The sequence below is a fragment of the Sus scrofa genome, chromosome X, assembly GCF_054392235.1.
Source record: "Sus scrofa isolate SSC_HxYL_T2T_F1_AM1 chromosome X, Sscrofa_HxYL_maternal_Yorkshire_Landrace_v2.0, whole genome shotgun sequence".
NCBI classification, from domain to species: Eukaryota; Metazoa; Chordata; class Mammalia; order Artiodactyla; family Suidae; genus Sus; species Sus scrofa.
In genome coordinates, this window is record NC_139401.1 from 78981082 (window position 1) to 79006257 (window position 25176).

At 36.3% G+C, this 25176-nt stretch overlaps 1 protein-coding gene across 3 annotated transcripts in view; it reads right to left on the reverse strand.

The window, feature by feature from the left end:
- CHM (CHM Rab escort protein) overlaps positions 1 to 25176 on the reverse strand; it is a 192069-nt gene that overhangs the window by 163543 nt on the left and 3350 nt on the right. For all 3 annotated transcript variants that reach the window (XM_021080640.2, XM_003135219.7, XM_085008875.1), the window contains exon 2: positions 1029 to 1095. In XM_021080640.2, the coding sequence (XP_020936299.1) occupies positions 1029 to 1095 (67 nt within the window). The remainder of the gene's footprint in view (positions 1 to 1028; positions 1096 to 25176) is intronic.

Here is a 25176-nt window from a genome sequence, read left to right on the forward strand (position 1 = left end):
AAACACACTACCCCAGTACCTCAGCTTTTGAGATGGCAGATTTTTAAGCATATGAACCCATATGTCAAAAAGACTGAATTAAGACATTAACACAGCAGTTAAACACACAATAGTGAAAGACAATTCCAAGGGCAGGACTTGTTTGAAAACAGAAGCTAATCTAATTTAAACATTTCATCCAATAATTCAGGAGTTATAAATAAATTTACAAATGGTTAAATGTAAATGAACTGATACCGCTTTTTGGATTCCTACTTACAATGGGATAATATATGAGAAGGCACTATAGACTATAACAAATCCAGTCAATCTTTGTATTCTGGCATTCTGAAAAACACTGCAGTTAATATCAACCAAAAAATATAAAGTCATTTCTTCCTGATTCTTTTCTACTCCTATTTAATGAGCAATTAAAGTGCCAAAATACAACAGTCAAAAGCACTAAATAGATAGGTGGAAAATAAGGGTTTATTTCAGGAAGCAGGAATGGAAAGATTTATGCTTTCTCTTTAACTTTCCATTAACTTCCTTTTTATTATCACATTTAAGGGGAAAGGAGGAAAACAAAATTCTAGATATTTCTCTTAGTTAAGATTTTTTAGTTTAAATTTTGATGAATTTTAAGAAAACCACATACTCTAAATCTATTAGCTGATTTTTTTCAACAATCAAATGCAAAGCCTAAAATACAATAGCATACACAGATTTTATATACTCCACACATATATAATTAAAAGGGCAGGTCTGAGGTTTCCAAGCCTCTTGGAGAATTATTCACCATTTAAAAAACAAAATCACCCATGTGAAAAATAAAATAAATAGTACATCTGGTTTTTCCTCAAAGGAAACAGACCACTATTTCACAGAGTATAATAGTAAAACCTGTACATTATATATTTTACATATTTTTGTTGAAAATTTAAAAATTCCAATAATTTTTCTAACTTAAAAAGTTTATATAGGACATTATATTTAAATTTTACTTTTGTATAGATATAAGTATTAAATGCTATCATTGATAAACTTACGAATCAACATGCAGAACCCTCTGGCCACTTCTTGAACATGCAGCTGCAATGATGGATTCAGGCAAACCTATAAAAACACACATCTATATCATTTAGAATGCAGAAATATATATATAAAATACAAAAATATTCAATTCATTTCAATGTTCAAATGTTACTGCTGTGTAGAAGAGTTTGACAAAAGAAACTAATTCTTGTATTCAAAATTATAAAGTTTATATTATACTGTTGAATGATATTTCTTAAACATACACTACTAATATTGAAACTTTATGTGGAAGAGAAAGTTTTTTAAAAGTCAAGTACTTAAACTCTTTTTTATCTGCCAATTACCATAAATGAAAAACTTTCAAAATATTGTTCATAGAGCACTTTGCTGTTTAGAAACTATGTTCACACACTAGCTCATCTAAGTCTCCCAAGTGCACTGAAAGAGAAGGATCTACGTATACATTTTAGAGATGAAGAAGAAACTGGGATGCAAATAGGCTAAATTGCTGACCAAGGCTTTAAGTTCCAGAGTTGAAATTTGAACCCAACTTTAACTCCAAAGCCACAGTGCCTCTTAGGGGAAATGGCATATATTTTTAATTTTAAGCAATAGGTTAGCTAATTTAAAAAGAGGCCATTCACATGATATATCACTTTACTTCTAGTTAATACAGCAGTTTCATAAGGACATTACTGTTTTGAAATCAAATTAAACTACACTATAAAGTTTATCATTAAAAGTCTATATTACTACCAGTACCAAAAAAAATTACAAAAGATAATGATTTTATAACTTAAAAAAATTTAGGTGTTCTACTACATCAGCTAGTTAATACCCTCTATTGTAAATTCAAGAGTCTTCTAAAACATATTATCATAAGAGCTACCATTTCAACAGAGGCTATTAAATCTTTTATATCAGTCAGATGAACAAAGCATATTTTGAAAGTTTAGTGTAATCCTATAATGCTGCTACTGACTGTTTCACTACAACGAGAAACCCCAATCCTCTTGCATTGTACCTAGTACAAAAAAATTCTTTTGGCAAGGGTTTAAACTACACACTAAGCATCAAGGATTTCAAGAGTTATCTTCTTTATGTAAAAGTGATATGCATATGGAAGCAACTGACATAGCCAATCTCTAGTTAAAAACTACATTAAACAAAAGCTCCACCTGCATTCATGGAAGAACTAGAGTTTTCAAGTGATGAACACTCTAGGTATAAAATGTTTGATTAAAAAAAGAAGTTCTGGGGAGTTCTCTGCTGGCACAGTGGGTTAAAGATCTGGAGTTGTCACTGCAGCAGCTCAGATTGCTACTCTGGCGTGGGTTCAATCCCTGACCTGGGAACTTCCACATGCAGCAGGCATGGCCAAAAACAAACAAACAAACAAAAGAATCTCTGACCAAATGTACTGGACATAGCCATTAAATATCAATTATTGGAAATAAGCCATCATAAAGTTTCAACCTTAACTCTGGATATAATTCAAAGGAAAAAAAAAGTGAGTTCATGGTATAGAAGGATTCAGAAAGAAGGAAGAAACGTTTTAAATAGTAAAGCATACTTAGTTCTTCAAATGATTAAAATTGTATTGTTCTAATTCTTTTATCTGAAGACTATCTGAACTTCGCATATCTAAAAAAATAGGAGTTCCTGTTGTGACTCAGTAGTAACAAACCCAATTGGTATCCATGAGGACAAGGGTTCGAGCCCTGGCCTCGCTTGGTGGATAAAGGATCCAGCATTGCTGTTAGTTGTGGTATAGGTCACAGACGCAGCTGTGTGACACAGGCTGGCAGCAGCAGCTCCAATTTGACCCCTAGCCTGGGAACTTCCATATGCTACACAAGTGGCCCTAAAAGTAAAAAATAATAAAATAAGGTAAAATAAAATAAAAAGATAACTTTTCTTATTAATGAAATCCAGTCACTACAGTACATTACAAGCTTCTAAGCAAGGGTTCCCACTGTGTTTCAGTGGGGTCAGCAGCATCTCTGGAGCCCTGGGATGCAGGTTCCATCCCAGGCCCAGCACAGTGGGTTAAACATCTGACATTGCCACACCTGCAGGATACGTCGCGGAACAACTAGTTAAAAAGGACAATAGGAAAGAAATTCAGGAAGCAGAATTAGCATAGTAAAGTATATAATGACACCATTAATAAGACACCACCAAACATTAGTATAGGGCTTAATGATTCATAATGTATTTTCATATATACATCATCTCATTCAATCCTCATTATAACCTGGAAGATAGACAGGACTATCCAAGTGAAAAAATGGAATAAGAAAGGTTAAATAACTTGCCAAAGATCAAGTAATTCAGTAATGTGGCATCACAAATTCAAATTACCATAGTAAATTCACTCTTTTCAACTTGAACACGAGTCTGAGAATGAAGATTTAAGGGCAGGATAGCAAAGTAATGAAATAGGCATGGTCTCAGTCAGAGCTAGGTTTGGATCTTAGTTTTGCTGCTTAAGTAGCTGTGCAACCTCAGGCAAGTTATTTGATTTCTCTTAGCTTTTGTTTCTTCATTCATCAGTGGAAATACCACCATCTACCCCAACAGGATTGTCAATTGTTGGCAGAGGGTACTTGCTCTATAAAGAGTATCTACTTTTATTTTCCTTAAAGAGATATTTTAAAAGCACTACACTTTCATCCAAGTACTACTCCAAACATACACCCATTTTTACTAGATGCCAACTCCAACAACAAAATTACTCTCCTCTATTTGGCTCAAATTAGCTATTACTTTGGATAGGCAAATAGGCATATGGTTATTTCCACAGTGATCAGCACTACCAGAACTCATGTCTCTGCTGACAAAGTAAAGACAAAGACAGATTTCAATACTGAACATGATTTGAATCCAAATTACAAAAAGTCAAAATGACTTTCATTTGTATTTTCCCTTAATACTCTTAATACTTCTCTCCAGACATCCCCACAAGTTTGTGAAATTGATAGGCTATTCCTATGTTAAATGGCAAGGGGTTATTATCTTCACGCTTAGAATGATTAAAACAACAAACTAATAATACAGTTAATAATGTCTTCCTTGCCAGGATTTCATATTTCTTCTCAGCCATTCAATAAACACCAAGTACCTTGAACAGAGGAGGCACATATTAGATTATCTATAAATATTTGATTCAGGAAAGAAAAGGAGAAAGAGACAAATAATGCGGAAAGGGAAGAAGGAGAGAGGGATAGTGAGGAAAAAAAAAAAAAAAGGCAAAGGCAAAGCCTAGCCTAAAAGAGCCCTGCACATCACGGACAAAAAAACAAAACAAAAAAAAAAAAAACCACCAAGAAATTAAAGGGATTAAAGTATAAATGCAGGATGTAGGCACAGTGGGTTAAGAAGCCAAGTGCAATGGCTCAGGTCACTGCTAAGGGTGGGTTTGATCCCTGGCCCAGTGCAGTGGGTTAAAAGATCTAGCATTGCCACAGCTGCATCTCAGATTCAGTCCTTGGCCCGGGAACTTCCATACACTGCGGGTGCAGCCAAAAAAGAAAAAAATAATAATAATAAATGTAATTAAAACTGTTAGAAGAACACAAAGGAAAGAAGCATTCCCTCTGGTAAGGGCAGTCATGGAAAGCTCCAAAGATCAGGAGACATTAATTATCTGGGTCTCAGATCTGTAATAATGCAACTGAAAAGTGTAGAAGAAGGAAAAGGTGGAAGTAAAAATGAAAATGGAAGGGAATATTCTTGACAAAGGGTAAAGGAAGAGAGTACCCAAAAAGTGTAGTTGGAGACAAACTGTGGAGTATGAACTTGAACCTGTAAGCAATAGGGAGTCTAAGATTTTAGCCTTAGAGCTAAAACACTGTCAAACTGGTGTTTCAGAAAAATAACTCTAGCCATAGCATGAATTTGTATGAAATTGGTGCTTCAGATTTCACAGGGTTTTTTCCCCCCTAGGGCTGCATCTGTGGCAAATGGAAGTTCCCAGGCTAGGGGGGCAATTGGAGTTACAGCTGCCAGTCTATGCTACAGACACAGACACACCAGATCCAAGCCACATCTGCGAACCTACACCAGAGCTTGCAGTCAATGCCGAAGCCAGGGATAGAACCCACAACCTCATGGATACTAGTTGGGTTCTTAATCTGCTGAGCCACAACAGGAACTCCTTCATAGGGTTTTTTTTAATTCTTGTTTAGGAAAAGTTAACATAACTAAACTTTTTATTTATAATTTAGCAAAATAAGTGCTTGTTTTGTTTAAATTAATATTTATAAGCTCAATTTTTAATATCTTTTAAGCCCTTGACTAATTTCATAATAAAGCCTTTTTTTAACACTTGGCACCATAAAAAGTAAACTTCTGAATCTTTAGTGAAATTCACACTACATCCTTGTGAGGCATTTATATGAAATATAAATAGGCTTACAATGAATTATATAGTCTCTCCCACAAGGGAAAGCCAGACAAGTTAGAAAAAGATAACCTGGATCAAGATCAAATCACACATTACACTGGAAACACACTATAAAAAATCTGACTACAAATATACAAGTACAATGTTTTCAACTGTAATATGGGGATAATAATATATCTCACAGGGATAAATAGAGAAACAGGTAAAAAATAATATAAAACACCTTATACCGGGTCTCCTAGCAGGTCACTGACATTCAATAAATACTGGTCCTCAGCCCTCTCTTCCTACCCTTTCAATAACATATCTGAAGTTATATGAAGTTATACTTAAGTCATTAGGTGAGGAAAAAAACTATCATTTGTTTACTATTTACTTAAGTTATCCTCAAAAGTGTAACAAGTTAAGTTTTTTAAAAAGAAGTCCAATACCATTTCCTACACATATAATATAGGTCTTTTCTACATGTAATGCTATAGAAGTTCATCAAACACTTAATATCATTTAAATATTTCATATTATTAAATATGATTATTAAATTCATTAGTGAGGTTATATCAAAGAACTATGCCAAAAGATTATAGGAAAAACATATAATTCTGATGCAAGAACAACTTTTACTGGCAAGTCATTTTTATCAAACACAGGCAAATATTAGGTATTATATTAGCATTTCATAACAGGGGAAATTGAGGTTTTGTTACAACATGTCCTTCTCATTTGAGGTTCTGTTATAAAGTTGGCAGCTAAAAAATATATTAGAAGCTTATGGAATGTTACATGATCATATAACAAACACGTGTGGTCCCAGCTTTCTATAGTTTTCCAAACCTGTCTAGATAAAATAGAGATGTTTCACTATCAAATGGATCTAACCTAAAATCAGGCCCAAAAAGGTATTGGAAATTAGTATTTTCAAGAAACTTATCTAAAATATTTTATAGGAATGAAATTATTTGTTCATTGTTCAAAATTCCCTTTTAATCCAAATTCTTAATGTTGAGCCTCATCATTTACAACTATAATATTTAGGTTAGTTTGCTATAATCTATTCTTAAAATTGTATAAGTATCTGGAATTGATTTTTCCCAACACTATACTTACATAAGATAAACATAAAATAAAGTACTTACACCACTCCCAGCATATCGAACAATAAATAATCGATTCCCCTGACAGGACTTTGATGACCTGGCAAAGCCCAAGTGCTTTCTGCCCAAATCATATGAAACCATAAGTCACTCTTCATTTTATAGAACATTTCAAAATAGATCCCTGCTTTCTACCTTGAAAGTCATTTCATGTGTTATTTGTAACTAGTAAAGACCAGAATGGAAAGGAAAACTACATAGAACTAGAAAATTTACTGTGACTGTTTTTTGTAAAGATTAACTTCTTTTTTAGGAAAAAAAATACAATTACTGCAAAGAAACAATTGTGAGTATGACAAGCTTTTAGAAAGCCTCATCCTTTACTACTTAAACAATCCTATTCACAGACCTTCTACACCATCATAAACAAAGGATAAATAGTATTAGGTACAAAACTGACTGGAGTGAGTAATGCTAAGGTATAACTACCCACTTAATTCATGTCACAGCCACTCAAAAAGAAAAATGACATCACAAAATTAGGCAGAAATTAAATTTTAACCCAGCTTCAAGTAGTTCTATTAATTTATTTTAAATTCTAAGTTTTTTACTGTTTAGCAATTACCTTAAAAAGAAGAAAAAAAAAAAACTGCCAGTGAAGGAGCTTAGGGAAATTCCAAGAAGTATTGAAAAAAATATTGTTTTTAAATTGGCAATTACCATAATTCACTTTAACCCACACAAAATAATGAACACTAAATGTGGTAATTTGATATCTACGGATTTCTTCCTTGTGGGAGAAAATACTGTTATTAATGTATCTACATAATTTTTAGAACTTTAGATAAATATACTACCATTAAAATATTAACTCATAAAATTTATGATGATTTTTAAAAATTCAATTAAGTATAAACTTTTAGGAGCATCTAATAAGCACTTCAATATTAGGAAAACTGGATTCTTGTTTTCAGGTTTATACTAAATAGGTGAAAAGTCACTTAACCTCTCAGGAATTCAGCTTTCTTATAGAGAAAATCCTTATAGATAAAATGAAGAGCTTGAAATAAATGATCCATAAGATTTGTTGCAAGTTCTCAAAGGTGAATATGAGTGACAGATCAACAACTTGGCCTCTGTTCTGATGCAAATGACTTGACCTTAAGAATAACTACAGAATTCTTGGAAGATGGTATTAGCAGCAAAGCTGCTGAATCTCCCCAGAGACCACCATAAAAACAGACAGTGGAACCAGGATACCAAAATCAAATATCCAAGGGATGACATCTACAACAAAGCGAGGTGACAAATATCAAATGATGAACTCCAAAACACAAGTGATCATTACAAACCTTCAATAGCTCTAAGAAATACATGGCATTGGAAACTGTCCAAGAGGAAATGAGGGGAAGACAAAGCAACCTGTGACAGCACTCTGAGAGCCAGGGAACCCCAAAATTGCAATTTGGCATTCACTGGAAGCTTGGAAGGCCATTCTGAGAATAGTAACAGAAAGTGGGGGCAGACTTTGCAAGGTGCAACCTGTGGATGAGTGCAAAGGAACCCTTGGGAGTTCTAGAGTGGTGAGGGAGTGGGGCTGGAGGTGAGCCCTATGAACATAGGAAACCAATAAGCTGTCCTTCTGGACAAATCCCTGCACTGAGGAGTAGCTATTCAGAATCTAATCTAAATTCAGAACAGGAGAAAATAGGGGCAAAAGAAAGATAAGATCCATACAAAATTAAGCGGGGGGGGGGGGGGGATAAAACAGCCATCAGATCTCAGGCCATATATATAAATTTTTATTTATTTTTTTGTTCTGCTTTTTTTAGGGCCACACCCACGGCATATGGAGGTTCCCAGGCTAGGGGTCCAATTGGAGCTGTAGCTGCTGGCCTACTCCACAGCCACAGCAACACGGGATCCCAGCTGCATCTGTGACCTACACCACAGCTCACAGCAACACTGGATCCTTAACCCACTGAGCGAGGTGAGGGATAGAACCCACAACCTCATGGTTCCTAGTCGGATTCAGTTCCTCTGCACCACAACAGGAACTCCTCAGGCTATATTTTTGATTACTTAGTGAAAACACAGGAATGATCTATCCTGAAAAGCAGAAGTGAGTAACTTTTATCCTATAAAAGCTTTCCTGAGCTATGCTCCTTATTAAAAACACATGGAAAACTTTTCCCACTTAAAAATGAGCAACACAAAAGGATCTTGGTTGAATCCCACTCAATGTACAGTAAAAAAATACATACATAGAAAGAGAATAGAAATGAGATACCTCCCAACAGACAATGAAAGCATCCCAGAAAGACATGCCTGCAAATTAGATGAAAACTATAACCTAACTATGATAATACAAGCTAAAAGAAATCAAGAAAATAGATGCTCTGAAAGAACAATATAAATAAGAATGAGAAATACCAAAATTGTGGTGATTAGATAATAAGAACATTTGAAAAGAGTGAGATGAGTCAAAAAGAAATTAAAAAAATCATTTCAGAAATGAAAACTAAACTAAAAGGAGTTCTAGAGCAAAGAAATACAATGGATAAATGCCTTGGGAAAAACTGAAAATGCAAACAATGGCATGAAAATACTGTAGTCAGGTTTCAAAAAGGAGAGCCCTCAACTTTTAACTATATATTGAAATATTTATAGACGGAATGATATCCAAGATTTGCTTAAAAATAAACCAGGGTTGGACAGTAAAATGAGAAGGTAGAGGGTATAGAGAAAAAGAAATAGGCCATAAAGTGATAACTGTTGAAACTAGGAGACTGGTATATGAGGAGTTATTTTATTCTATTTTTTATGTTTGAAGCTGTCCAAAATGAAAAAGTTTAAATAATAAAATTTAATACTAAATTTTAGAGAGCTAATGAAAGGCTGGGTCTACCTAATAAAATAATCCCTTGGAAAACAGAGATTTAGTATTTTGGTTTTTATCTAAACCGAGAAAATTATATCAACTCAAATCTCTTAATGAAAGTTTTATTAAGTAATATAAATATTTGCCAAAGACCTATTCCATGCCAGGAAATAAAATAAGCAGATTCTGCCACAATTAATTTTTACTTAATTTTCTTAAGACTAATATTTCTATTGTATCAATTTAAGTGACCAAAATGATCTTTTCACAGCAAAGGATCCGAGCTGAACTCTCTTCAAACTTAGTAACAATATTTAACTTGTGATGAGGAAAATAAGGTCTCCTTAATAATATTTAACTTGTAATGAGGAAAATAAAGCTTCTTCATTCAGAACATATTTTACTTATGTGCCTCAGAAGAAAAATGACCTTTATTGTATTACTTATAAAGCTATGAGACTGAAATATATGATGAAAGACACTGTACTCATTACAAGAATGTTATATAATTACACAATACAACAAATAATCTTCCTCCCTTATATGAAGTTCTATCAAAAAACCCATTTTTTAAAAAAACAGAGGAAAAAAAAAACTTATGAGCCTCATAAACTAAATTTGAACGGCCCTGTGAATTTGTTCTTTTTAACTGTGTTACATTCCTTAAGGTAAAACACTTCAGATTAAATTGTAAATGCAGGCTCATTATGTATTTACAAGAATAACTGAGAAAACATTGAGGATAATTATTTTATCTTGCTTATTAAAATGCTGAACAATGATTACACTGAGTTTATTAAATTAAAGGATAAAATTTTATCTAATGAAAATTACAATTTTATTGCACGAAGAATTTCTTAGGAGTTCCTGTGGCTTGGGTCACTGTAGAGGCACATGTTCAATCCCCAGCCCTGAACAATGGGTTAAAAGAATCCAACTTTGCCACAGCTGCAGTGTAGGTCACAGCTGTGGCTCAGATTCAATCCGTGGCCTGGGAACTTTCATATGATGCAGGTGAGGCCATTGAAAAGAAAAGAAAAAGAAAAAAAAAAAGAAAAAGAAACTGGCATTCAGTGGCAGCTATTAAATGAAAGAGAATCAAAGAACAAGGGGGGAAAAACATCATTTTGAAATCCCTAATGAAAATACTTAATTTATATGAGGATTACTACAGATGTTAAAACAATGCTGTGACTAGCTGGTATCAAAGTGAATGCTTATGTAATGCCAAATTGGCAATATACAGATTATTTTCAAAACATAGGGGAAAAATTTATCCATACAATGGGGGCATCAGATTGTCATCCTAATCCTGAGTCAGTCTTAAACATCACTTACGGTAGATCAACCAGATATTTGTGTGTCTGGTATGATCCAACATGACATTCATATCACCAAAGATATTCTGGCCAAAAATGTTAACCTTGAATCCACCAAGCCTTTAGATATAATTTTCAGTTTAAAGGAAAATCACAGTCTAGAGGAACAAAGTAAATGTTACTACAAGGATAAAAGCAGCCAAAAGATAGAAAATTCTGGAGTTCCAATCATGGCTCAGCAGAAACAAATATGACTAGTATCCATGAGGATGCAGGTTCAATGCCTAACCTCATTCAGTAGGTTAAGGATCCAGCATTGCCATGAGCTGTGGCGTAGGTCAGACACGGCTCAGATCTGGCATTGCTGTGGCTGTGCCGTAGGCCAGCAGCTGTAGCTACAGCTGTGATTCAACCCCTAGCCTGGGAACCTCTCTATGCTGCAGGTGTGGCCTGAAAAGACAAAAAAAATAAATAAATAAAAGGTAGAAAGTTCCAGAGGATCACTGGCCTAGTCTCTCTTCAACATCTCAGTCATTAAAAACAAACAAAACACTAACCTAGAACAAAACAGCCTTACATGACATAACATCCAGAAGCAATACATAATAATGAATTGGGTATAAGTTTGTATATATCAGCTATAAAGTGTACTTTGGGATGGGAAAATGTGGAAAGTTAAACAAGGTCTGTGTACTAGATGATGCAAAACTCTACGGGAAAGAGAGGTGACAATTACTGACGGAAAAAGCTGCAGAATGATATGTATTCAATGGTCTTTTTTTGCTTTTTTTAGGGCCATGCACGAGGCATATGGAAGTTCCCAGGCTAGGGGTTGAATCAGAGCTACAGCTGCTGGCCTATGCCACAGCCACAGCAATACAGGATTTGAGCCACATCTGCGACCTACACCACGGCTCATGGCAACGCAAGATCTCTAATACACTAAACAAGGCCACGGATTGAACCTGCATCCTCAGGGATACTAGTCAGATTTGTTTCTACTGCACCACAACAGGAACTCCATTTAATGATCTTATTTTGTCATGAATGTGTTTATGACAGTATATATTTCATAAATAATATATATATATACACACACACACACATATATATATATACACACATATATATGAAAGGCAGGGGCTTGAAATGCTAAAAACCAAAAGGCAAATAAATTCAGTTATTTTGGTGAATATGCTTAACCTACTGAAGATCTGCAAGGCTAGAATACTATATAATTGCAGTGTGTGTGTGTGTGTGTGTGTGTGAGAGAGTGTGCATGTGAGTGTGTGGGGTAATTACAACCATATGCATCTGCAGAGATAACTCTCACAAGTATAACACTGATCAAGGAAAGCAAGTCACGGAAAGAATATATACAGTAGAAATCTAAAAGTCAGACAAAGGTCAAAAACAGGTAAAACTAACAACATATGGTTTAGTGATATATACCTGTGATAAAAAAGGAATAACTGAGTTCCCTTGTGGCACAGTTAAGGATGTGGTGTTGTCACTGCAGCAGCTCAGGTCACTGCTGTGGTGCATGTTTAATCCCTGGCTCGGGAACTTCCACATACCATGGGAGTGGCCAAACAATAAAATTTTTTTAATTAAAAAAAAGGGAACAATTAATGATTAAAGTCGTGGGAAAGGAAGGGGTGATAAATGGTGGTGCACAGAAGAAGCCCCTAAGGTTCTGGTAATATTCTTTTTCTTAAGGTGGTTCATATATACATGCAATTTACTTTGTTATTGTTCACTGATATAAATAAATACATATATGTATACAGGGAGTTCCTACTGTGGCTCAGAGGTAATGAACCCAACTAGTATTCATGAGGACGCAGGTTCAATCCCTAGCCTCATGCAGTGAGTTAAGGATCTGGTATTGCCATGACCTGCAGTGGAGGTCGCAGATGCAGCTCAGATCTGGCATTGCTGTGGCTGTGGCATAGGCTGACAGCTGCAGCTCCTATTTGACCCCTAGCCTAGGAACTTCCATATGTCGTGGATGCGGCCCTGAAAGACACACACACACACACAAACACACACACGTATTTCATTTGTATATATGATATTTTGTAATACAAAAGAAAGCTGTCCACTCACTGCAGAACTGCCTACTCAACCATTCCTGCCAGACCCCTCTGAGATATTGGGGCTCTTCAATATGCAACATTTATATTATTTCCAAATTTTACTATGATTAGCAGCTCTAAAATAGATGTTGTTACCTTTGTAGCTTTTTACCACTATTGAATGTTTTTCTCAGAATAAATTCTCTGACATGGACTTTACTGAGTCTAACAGAATGAACATATTTATAATTCTTAGAACAAACACTATTACTTTGCCAAAGTGTTGTCCCAATTTACCATATCATCAGCATTTCAACTGAATATAATTTCATCAAAATTAGTTATTACTCTTTTAATTTTTTTAATTTTGGCTTTTTAGGGCCACACCCACAGCATATGAGGTTCCCAGGCCAAGGGTCGAATCTGAGCTGTAGCCGCCAGCCGACACCAGAGCCACAGCAGTGCCAAATCCAAGCCATAACCTACATCACAGCTCATGGCAATGCTGGATCCTTAACCCATCAAGCAAGGCCAGGGATTGAACCTGCATCCTCATGGATACTAGTCAGATTTGCTTCTGCTGAGCCATGATGGGAACTCTGAATTTAATGTTTTTAATTATTAAGTTATTCTGCATTTGACTATTAATAAAGAAAAAATATTTCCCCAGCAGTTAGTTGACTATTCATAACTTCTCTTTTCTGTTAACTTTCTCTGCTCATATATGTACAGAAACTTGACACCTTTCATATAAATCTGAAGAAATTATTCATATGTAATTAGTCCTTGGTTATGAGTTCTGTCAAGGGCCCAGCAACCAGAAACTGGCTACTAGCCCTGCCCATTGCCCTCATCTCCCTGGAAGCACACACAGAACCTATTAAGGGGATAACAGTCAGCACACGTGGTGAAGAGAGATAGCAAGCATCCAAATCAAAAATAGCCCTCAAGGGAGTTCCCATTGTGTTGCAGTGGTTAATGAATCTGACTAGGAACCATGAGGTTGTGGGTTCGATCCCTGCCCTTGCTCAGTGGGTTAAGGATCCGGCGTTGCCGTGAGCTGTGGTGTAGGTTGCAGATGCGGCTTGGATCCAGCGTTGCTGTGGCTCTGGCGTAGGCTGGCAGCTACAGCTCCAATTAGACCCCTAGCCTGGGAACCTCCATATGCCGCGGGAGCGGCCCAAGAAATGACAAAAAGACAAAAAAAAAAAAAAAATAGCCCTCAAGCCAAAAATAAATAGTAAGCCCTCACAAAATACAAAGGGGTGCTCTCACATATAAATAGCCACCCAAGATTACAGTAGTTGTTTTCCCTAAACTCACAGAATAAGAAAAATAAAAGCAAAATGAAGATGCTCAGGAACAATTCCCAGTTAAAAGAACAGGAGAATTCCTATGAAAGAGCAAACAATGACATAAACCTCCGCAGTCTAACAGACACCAAGTTGAAAAGGGAGACAGTGAAAATACTGAAGGAATTAAGAGTGAATATGAAGGAATTAAGACAGATATGAACAGTAATACAGATTCCTTTAGAAAGGAACTAAAAAATATAAGGAGGAAAATATAGAAAAATTAGCAAATTCATTTGCAGAAACAAACTGAGTTAATGGCATTGAAGGGCAGAATGAATGATGCAGAGGAATAAATCAGTGACTTGGAAGATGGAATAATGGAAATTAACCAATCAGGACAGCAGACAGAAAACCAAATGAAAAAATATGAAAGTAATATAAGAGATCAATGGGATAATATAAAGCAGGCCAATCTACACATAATAGGGATTCCAGAAGGAGAAGAAAAAGGAAAGTGGAATGAAAACATATTTGAAGAATTTGTGGGTGAAAGCTTTCCAAATCTAAAGGATACAGACATCAAGATATAGGAAGCACAGAGGGCCCCAAACAAGTTGAACCCAAACAGGCCCACACCAAGACATAATAAAAATGGCAAAAGTTAAAAATAAAGAGAAGATTCTAAAGGCAGCAAGAGAAATACAAAAACTTAATTATAAGGCAACTCCCATAAAGCAATCACCTGATTTCTCTACAGAAACACTGCAGGCCAGAAGAGAGTGACAAGATATATTCCAAGTTCTAAAAGGGAAAAACATGCAGCCTAGAATACTCTACCCAGCAAGAATATCATTTAAAATAGAAGGAAAAATAAATAATTTCTCCAACAGGAGTTCCCGTTGTGGCGCAGTGGTTAATGAATCCAACTAGGAACCATGAGGTTGTGGGTTCGATCCCTGCCCTTGCTCAGTGGGTTAACAATCCGGCGTTGCCGTGAGCTGTGGTGTAGGTCGCAGACGCGGCTCGGATCCAGCATTGCTGTGGCTCTGGCATAGGCTGGCAGCTACAGCTCCGATTAGACCCCTAGCCTGGGAACCTCCATATGCCACGGGAGCGGCCCAAGAAATGGCAAAAAAGACCAAAAAAAATAATAAAAAAATAATAATTTTTCCAACAAACAAAAACTAAAAAAGTAGAGCAATGCTAAACGCACTCTAAAAGAAACTGAAAGGGTTCCTCTAAATAAAAAAGAAGTAAGAAGAAATAGGATGGAGGAAATCACAATTGGAAAGTAATCACTTAAATAAGCCAGAATACAGATCCTAAAGGAAAAAAAAAAAACAAAAAAAAAAAAAAAAAAACAACCTGGAGTTCCCATCGTGGCACAGCAGAAACGAATCCAACTAGGAACCATGAGGTTGCGGGTTCGATCCTTGGCCTCTCTCAGTGGGTTAAGGATCCAGCGTTGCAGTGAGGTGTGGTGTAGGTTGCAGACATGGCTCGGATCTGGCGTTGCTGTGGCTCTGGCCTAGGCCGGCAGCAACAGCTCCGATGAGACCTGGGAACCTCCATGTGCCGCTGGTGCAGCAGTTAAAAAAAAAAAAAAAAAAAAAAAAAAAGACCAAAAAAACCTATTGTAAAAGCGACTATAAACATAAGGAACAGCAAAAGGATAAACATGAAGATGTTAAAAAAGGACATCAAAATCATAAAATGTAGGGAAGGAAAGTAAGCACATCTAAAGTCTTTTTTTGTTTTTTTTTTTTTGTAGAATGTGTTTGAACCTACATATCTATCAGGCTAAAGCAAGCAGACATAGGAAGGAGTTAACATACTTTAAAAAAGGGCAACCACAAATCAACCAAACAATACATTCACAGAAACTACTAAGAGGACACAAGCATAAAATAAAAGGAAATCATCCAACCAAAGAAGGAACAAGTGAGAAACATAGACTCAACTGGAAAACAAGGTTTAAAATGGCAATAAATACATATCTATCAATAATTACCTTAAATGTCAATGGACTGAATGCTCTAATCAAAAGACACAAAGTGGCAGATTGGATAAAAAAAATAAGACCCTACAATATGCCGTCAACAAGAGACTCACCTTAGGGCAAAAGACGCATATAAACTGAAAGTGAGGGGATGGAAAAAGATATTTCATGCCAATGGATAAGACAGGAAAGCAAGAGTTGCAATACTCATATCAGACAAAATAGATTTTAAAAACGAAGGTCATGAAGAAAGGCAAAGAAGGATGCTATTTAATGGTTAAAGGATCCATTCAAGAAGAGGCTATTACAATCATCAATATATACGCCCCTAATATAGGGGCACCCAGATACCTACAACAAATACTACTTGACATTAAAAAAAGAAATGGATGGGGATACAATCGTAGTAGGAGACTTTAACACCCCACTCACATCAATGGACAAATCCTCCAGACAGAAAATCTATAAGGCAACAGAGATCCTAAAGACACAATAGAAAAGTAGGACTTCATTGACATTTTCAGGACATTACATCCAAAAAAATCAGAATAAACGCAAGTGCACTTGGAACGTTCTCAAGGACTGACCACATACTAGGAAACAAAACTAATCTCAATAAATTTAAGAGTATAAAAATAATTTCAATTACCTTGTCTGACAACGGCATGAAGACAGAAATCAACCACACGAAAAGAAATGAGAAAAAACAGACTACATGGACACTAAACAGCATGCTACTAAAGAAAAAAAAATGGGGGAGTTCCCATTGTGTCTCAGTGGCTTACAAATCTGACTAGTGTCCATGAGACTCTGAGTTCGATCCCTGGGCTCGTTCAGTGGGTTAAGGACATGGTACTGCCATGAGCTGTGGTGTATGTCAAAGACATGGCTCAGATTCTGCATAGCTGTGGCTATAGCATAGGCCAGGATCTGCAGCTATGAGCCAAGCCCTAGCCTAGGAACTTCCATGTGCCACAGGCACAGCCCTAAAAAGCCAAAAAAAAAAGGAGTTCTTGTTGCAGCACAGCAGAAATAAATCCAATTGGTAACCATGAGGTTGCAGGTTTGATTCCTGGCCTCACTCTGTGGGTTAAGGATAGACAGCATTTCCATGAATCACTGTGTAGGTCGCAGACATGGCTTGGATCTGGCATTGCTGTGGCTGTGGTGCAGGCCAACAGCTGTAGCTCCAATTCACCCCCTAGCCCAGGAACCTCTCCACATGCCACAGGAATAGCCCTTAAAAAAAAATTTTTAAAAAAATTAAAAATATAAATTAAAAACCAATTGGTCAACAGGAATTCAAAAGGGAGATTGAAAAATACCTGGAGACAAATGATAATGAAAACATAAACATTCAAAATCTATGGGGTGCCACAAAAGCAGTTCTGGGAAGGAAGTTCATAGCAGTACAGGCCTTCCACAAAAAAGAATAAAAATCTCAAATCAACAACTTAACCCATCACCTAAAAGAATTAGAAAAAGAACAAATAAAACCTAAAGTCAGCAGAAGAAAGGAAATCATAAATATCAGATAGGAAATCAATAAAACAGATTTATAAAACAACAGAAAAAAAAAATCAATAAAACCAAGAGCTGGTTCTTTGAAAGGGTAAACAAAATTGACAAACCTGTGGCCAGACTCACCAAGAAGAGCAGAGAAAGAACTCAAACGAAATAAGAAATGAAGAAGGAGAAATCTCAATGAATACTGTAGAAATACAAAAAAACATAAGAGATTACTATGAACAATTATATGCCAACAAATTTGACAACCTAGAAGAAATGGACAACTTTCTAGAATCTTACAGCCTGCCAAAAATGAATCAAGAAGAGATCAACTGAACAGACCGATCACTAGAAATGAAACTGAATATGTCATAAACACTCCCTACAAACAAATGTCCAGGACCAGATGGCTTCACAGGTGAATTCTACCAAACATACAAAGAATTACTTATACCCATCCTTCTTAAACTTTTCCAAAAGGTTGAATAAGGAATACTCCCCAAGACATTCTATGACTACACCATCACCCTAATATGAAAACCAGACAAAGATACCACCAAAAAAGAAAATTATAGGCCAATATCTTTGATGAACATAGATGCAAATTCTCAACAAAATTTTAGCCAACCAATCCAACAACATATAAAAAAGATCATATTCCACAACCAAGTGGGATTCACCCCAAGTTCACAAGGATGGTTCAACATATATGCAAATAAATCAACATTGTGCACCACATTAACAAACGAGATCATATCAATAGATGCAGAAAAAGCATTTGACAAAATCCAAGATCCATTCATGATAAAAACTCTTACCAAAGTGGGTATAGAAGGAACATACCTTAACACAATAAAAGGCATTTATTACAAACCCATAGCCAATATTATAATACTCAACAGAGAAAAGCCGAAAGCCTTCCCACTAAAATCTGGAACAAAACAAGGATGCCCACCCTCATCATTTTTATTCAGCATAGCACGGAGGGAGTTTCCGTCGTGGCTCAGCGATAGCAAAATGGACTAGCATCCATAAGGACGAGGGTTCGATTCCTGGCCTTGCTCAGTGGGTAAAGGATCTGGAGTTGCCATGAGCTGTGGTCTAGTTTGCAGAAGCAGCTCGGATCCACCATTTATGTGGCTGTGGCCTAGGCCAGCAGCCAGAGCTCCAATTTGGCCCCTAGTTCCTAACCTGGGAACTTCCATGTGCTGCAGGCAGGGTCCAAAAAAAAAAAAAATAGACAAAAAAAAACAGAAAACATAGCAGTGGAAGCCCTAGCCATAGCAACTCAACGAAGAAAAGAAATAAAAGGTATCCAAATTGGAAGAAGAGAGGTAAAATTTTCACTGTATGCAGATGACATGATACTATATATAGAAAACCCTAAGGACTCCACACAAAAACTATTCAAAGTGATCAAAGAATTCAGCAAAGTAGCAGGATACAAGATTAACATTCAGAAATCAGTTGCATTTCTGTATACTAACAATGAAATATTAGAGAAGGAATATAAAAATACAATACCTTTTAAAATTCCACCCCCAAAATTAAATACCTAGGAATAAACCTGACTAAGGAGGTGAAATACTTATATGCTGAGAACTATAAAACATCAATCAAGGAAATTAAAGGGGATTCAAAGAAATGGAAAGATATTCCATGCTTGTGGACTGAAAGAAGTAATATCATTAAAATGGACATACTAACCAAAGCAATCTACAGATTTAATACAATCCTTATCAAATTACCCATGACATTTTTCACAGAACTAAAACAAACAATCCAAAAATGTATATGGAACCATAAAAGACCCAGAATTGTCAAATCGATCCTGAGGAACAAAAACCAAGCAGAAGGCATAACTCTCCCAGACTTCAGACAATACTACAAAGTTAGTAGACAGTGTGGTACTGGTATCAAAATAGACATACAGACCAATGGAACAGAATAGAGAACCCAGAAATAAACCCAGATACCTATGGTCAGTTAATCTTCAACAAAAGAGGCAGGTATATAAGATAGGAAAAACTCAGTGTTTTCAGCAAGTGGTGCTAGGAAAACTGGACAGCTGCATGTAAATCAATGAAACTAGAACACGCCTTCACACCATGCACAAAAATAAACTCAAAATGGCTTAAAGACCTAAACATAAGACAAGACACCATAAAAATCCTAGGAGAGAATATAGGCAAAACATTTTCTGCCGTCGTCCATACAAACGTTTTCTTAGGTCAGGCTGCCAAGGCAATAGAAATAAAAACCAAAATAAACTAATGGAACCTAATCAAATTTGCAAGCTTTTGTACAGCAAAGGAAACCATAAAAAATAACAAAAACGCAACCTACAGGAATTCCTGTCGTGGCTCAGTGGTTAATGAACCTGACTAGGATCCATGAGGATGCAGATTTGATCCCTGGCCTCACTCAGTGGGTTAAGGATCCAGCATTGCAGTGAGCTGTGGTGTAGGCTGCAGATTCGGCTTGGGTCTGGCATTGCTGTGGCTGTGGCTGTGGCCAGCAGCTATAGCTCCGATTTGAAACCCTAGCCTGGGAACCTCCATATGCTGCAGGTGCAGCCCTAAAAAGCAAAGCAAAAAGACAACCTACAGAATGGAAGAAAATAGTTGTGAATGATGCAATTGACAGGGGCTTACTCTCCAAAATATACAAACAATTCATACAACAACTCAAAAGCAAAAAAAGCAAACAACCCAACTGAAAAATGTGCAGAAGACCTGAATAGACATTTACCAAAGAAGACATATAGATGGCCAGCAGACATGTGAAAAAAAAATGCTCAAAGTCACTAATTATTAGAGAAATGCAAATCAAAACTACTATGAGGTACCACTTCACATTGGTCAGAATAGCCATCATTAGTAAATCTACAAATAAAAAAGTCCTGGAGAGGGTGTGGAGAAAAGAGAACCCTCCTACACTGCTGGTGGGAATGTAAATTGGTACAACCACTATGGAAAACAGTATAGACCTCAGAAAACTAAATATAGAACTACCACATGATCCAGCAATCCCACTCCTGGGCATACATCTGCACAAACCTATAACTCAAAAAGATACATAGGGGTATGTTCATAGCAGCACTATACACGACAGCCAAGACATGGAAACAACCTAAATGTCCATTGACAGATGAATGCATTTAGAAGATGTGGTACATATACACACTGGAAATACTACTCAGCCATAAAAAAGAACAAAATAATACCATTTGCAGCAACATGGATGGAACTAGAGACTATCATACTAAGCAAAGTCAGAGAATGACAAATACCATATGATATCACTTATATCTGGAATCTAATATATGGCACAAATTAACCTATCTACAGAAGAGAAACAAACTCATGCACATGGAGGAGACACTTGTGGGTTCCAAGGGAGAGGGGGAGGGAGTGTAATGGACTTGGAGTTTGGGGTTAGTAGTTTCAAACTATACTATTTAGAATGGGTAAGTAATTAGGTGATTAGATACAGGAATCGTATCTAATCACTTGTGATGGAACATGATGGACAATAATGTGAGAAAAAGAATGTATGTATACATGTAACTAGGTCACTTTGCTGTACAGCAGAAATTGTACAACAGAACATTGTAAATCAACTGTAATTTTTTAAAAATTTTTAAAGAAATAAGAGAAAAACAAAACAAAACACAAAATAACATAGAAAACTAAGGATTAGAACTCACAATTCAGCATCTTCTTAATATGCCTGATATCTATATGTAAAACCTTATTTCTTTATGCTTTAGTATGTGTAAGCTTTCCCATGATAATTATTTTAAATGCACAGATAGAAAACCAGTTTAACGAATGTGAAAATTCAGATCACAGTTACATGATCCAAAACATTTCAAAACAATACAAAATGACTGAAACTTCTATTAACCAATATTATCCATTGTATCTCAACATGAACACTGGGCTAGATAAAAAAGATATATATGAACGCTACTTGGAAGAAAAAGTAGATGCTGTTACTTCTCTAAATGTGATTTATAAACCACATCAGTCAAGTAGTTATTATCCACTTAAACTCTTAGTAAAATCTGTTATGAGATCAAACACTCATGTGAAGCACTACACTGGCGAAGCTGCTCCTGGTATCTTCACGTGTATATTTTCAAACTATTTTTTAAATAGTCTCATTAGGATAACATGATAGCTCTCATAATCATACTTTGAAAAATCAATATCTGTGATAAATTATCCTCTCTGTTTACACTGCACTTTAATAAGTCTTAGAAAAGCAAAAAAAAAGACAATTTTTCAAAGTATCCTTATTTTGTTGATCACAACTAAAGATCCTCAAAATGTTTCTGATCTAACATATATACATATACACATAGGTAGTTTCATAATATAGATATTAATATAAACTGGGAACTGATGGTGATTTTTTAGGCTATTTTACTTTTTAAATCATCTACATACATAGCAGGCATAGGTCTAACTTTTCAGTGAAAAGACTGCACTGAAACTGAATAGCAGATAATTTAGCATGAGTAACAGGTCAATTATAGGGAATTATAATTGTTTCTGTGTATTGGGATTTTATGAAACATGAGAATGTGATGGTAAGCGGCCGTATTTGATTTTAATTTCTGTAGCCTGAGTTATCCAAAACATCATGAGAACACTGGAAAAAATGAGAAGATGACGTGAGGCATGGGAGATGAAAATGAGGCTGCAAAGAGAACTCTTTGCGGCTCTCTCCAAGGGATTGGCTCAAACTTACGATTTACAGGGAAGGGTAAGCCCCTCCCAGAGTCTTCTCTAGAGTTATGCAACTCTCTTTACTTTTCTAGGTATTGAGGGCAGAAAAGACATACTTTTCCATCAATAAATGCCTGAAGAATTGCAAAGCACTTTTCAAAACAGCCAAATCTGTAGGCTTTCTTTCCTTAGCTCCCTTCAGCATTCTTACACTGACAAGGAAGAGTTTCATACTAAGCCTCAAACAAGATAAATCTGTTCAAAATCTTTAAGCAAAACAAGTGACAAATAATGCAAGCTGGTGAACAAAACAGAGTAAAAGAAAAAAAAAGAAAAGATCAGATAAGAAGTCAGAGAAATAATAGTAATAGACACACAAAAGTCTTTCCCACCAAACAGCCAATGGGAAGAGGAGGAAGATAACAAAGACACCTGAATCTTTCCACTGTGCTCCATGGAAACCATAAGCCTTTCCCAGGCAGCATTCACAAGATAGTAGCGGTGGTAAAAGCATGGCAGTATGGCACTATGGGCTATAAAAACCAACAATGTTTTCTGAGCACTTACTAAGCATTTTACAGAATTATTCCATTGAATCCTCAACACAGTGTTTTATTCTTTTTTAGAGATGAGAAAATTGAAAGTTAGACATTAAAGAACATATATGAGGTGACACAGGAGGCATAACTGATTCAAAAACAGTCTATCTGATTTCAGAGCCACATTGTCAATCACTATACTATACTCTCAAATGAGATATGTACATGTCGAAGTTATTAAAACACATGGATGGTATAGCATTTGTAAAACTAAAAGGCTTTTGAAATGCTACTTTCGTTACAACCTTGTTATTCAGTTAATAAATATTCTCAAGACTTTAAAACTTTTTGCCCCTAGCCCTCTCACATATATATGTGTGTGTGTTTTACACAGTGATCTATTATACACACATGAAATATGTGTTTCATAAAACTATACTCATCTTTACTACATGTAATATATTCTGTATATTCTATTCTACCTCTTTTTTTAATGCTGGAATTAATTTCATGACCCGCAAATAGATGGCATCTTGCAGTTTAAACAAAACAATTCTGCTCTAGACTACAGGGGCGTGGATTTTTGGAAATACAGGCAGAGACATCCTGCGATGTCAGAACCACATACAGTCATCCTGAAAAAAGGATTAAATAAGACACATGTACGAGAAATCACTTGGCAGAGAGCCTGGCACAAACAAGTATTCAATAAAATCAGTTTCCAGGACACCTCCTGCATCATTACTCTCCCCCAGCATTTAGAGAAGTGAAGCTACTCCACCATGATCACAAGCATTATAGTCAATGAGCTGCGGGCCAAGGCTAACTACCTTAAAGTTTTAATTTTTGACCAACACCAAGGAATGGAGCTGTGCTACCTACATGACCTTTGCTGATGAAAGCAACTTATAATTTCCAAGATTTTTATTTCTTTTTTGGCCACCCCTAAACATAAGGAAGTTTGCAGGCCAGGGATTGAATCCGAGCCAGAGCTGTGATCTACACCACAGCTGCAGCAACACCAAATCCTTAACCCACTTGGGGATCCTTAACCAGGCCGGGGATCGAGCCAGCACCTCCACTGAGACAAGATTCTTAACCCACTGTGCCACAGAAGGACATCCAAGAAAATGTTTTTTTAATGAGAAATTCTGATAGAAAAACTTCTGAAGTATATTAAACACTGACTTGAACTCTTAAAAGAATTGTACAGAATTTAGCCTTTTCTCAAGGATCCAGGGTCCTAACTATGCACACACAATGAAAAAATTTTAGAGCTAGTACATGCCTACCTTAGAGTTCACCAATCAGGTCTCTCACTTTACAGATGAACAAATTGATGTCCCAAGAGTTTTGGGGACGATTTGCACAAAGCCACCCAGTAGGAAAGTCAAGTGATTCCCATTATGCCATGCTGCCGTATCTTATTACTGTATTATGCTGCAGCATGATCCAGGGAGGTAGTCAGGATTTAGGAGCAATACCCCTTGTAATTTCCCCCATGCTTATTATTTTTGTTATGTCATTTCTTTCCCCACAATCTTTAGCAATAAAACTCTTAAAGCAAAAGGATCTATGTGTTCATCCTCTGAAGGAAAAATGTTGAGTTAGTCTACTCCACAGCCCATTTAGGGGAAGAACTCCAAACATAGTATGTATGGTGGACTTTAGAAAGGAAAGGGAGGCAGGGAGTTCTCTTATGGCTCAGCAGGTTAAGGATCTGGCACTGTCACTGCAGTGGTTTGGATCACTGCTGTGGGGCAGGTTTGATACCTTGCCTAGGAACTTCTACATGTGTGGGCTCAGTGGGAAAAAAAAAAAGAAAGAAAGGAAAGAGATGCAGAATAATTCTCTATATGGTCTTCAGAAAGCAAGAAGGATGCAATGAAAAGCTCACATTGACTTAGAACGGCTCTGAGGATATCAGGAACCTCAAACAGATCCTCAGAATAGGCAATACAGTAAATATCACAAGGGCCAGGACTAGGTTCTCAGTCAATATGGACTGAATACCCTACAAAAAATGAGCGTCTGTCACTACACTAAATGGTCCCAGGCCACTGTACATTCTGATGTAGGTTTGCCTTTCAGTTGTCTCTCTCCTTACCCGTAAGGATATGAACTAACCCTTATGTCTAATGACACCCCCACACACACAGAGCTTTTGCAGAAGTTGATAACATTTCCTATATCTTAATAGGATGCTTCTAATATGCTCTGAGTATGCTAGAATTATTTCTAAAATAAGAATGAATATATTCTAAGTGAGAGAAGGAGGGATTCCCCTATGTAAGAAACATGCCA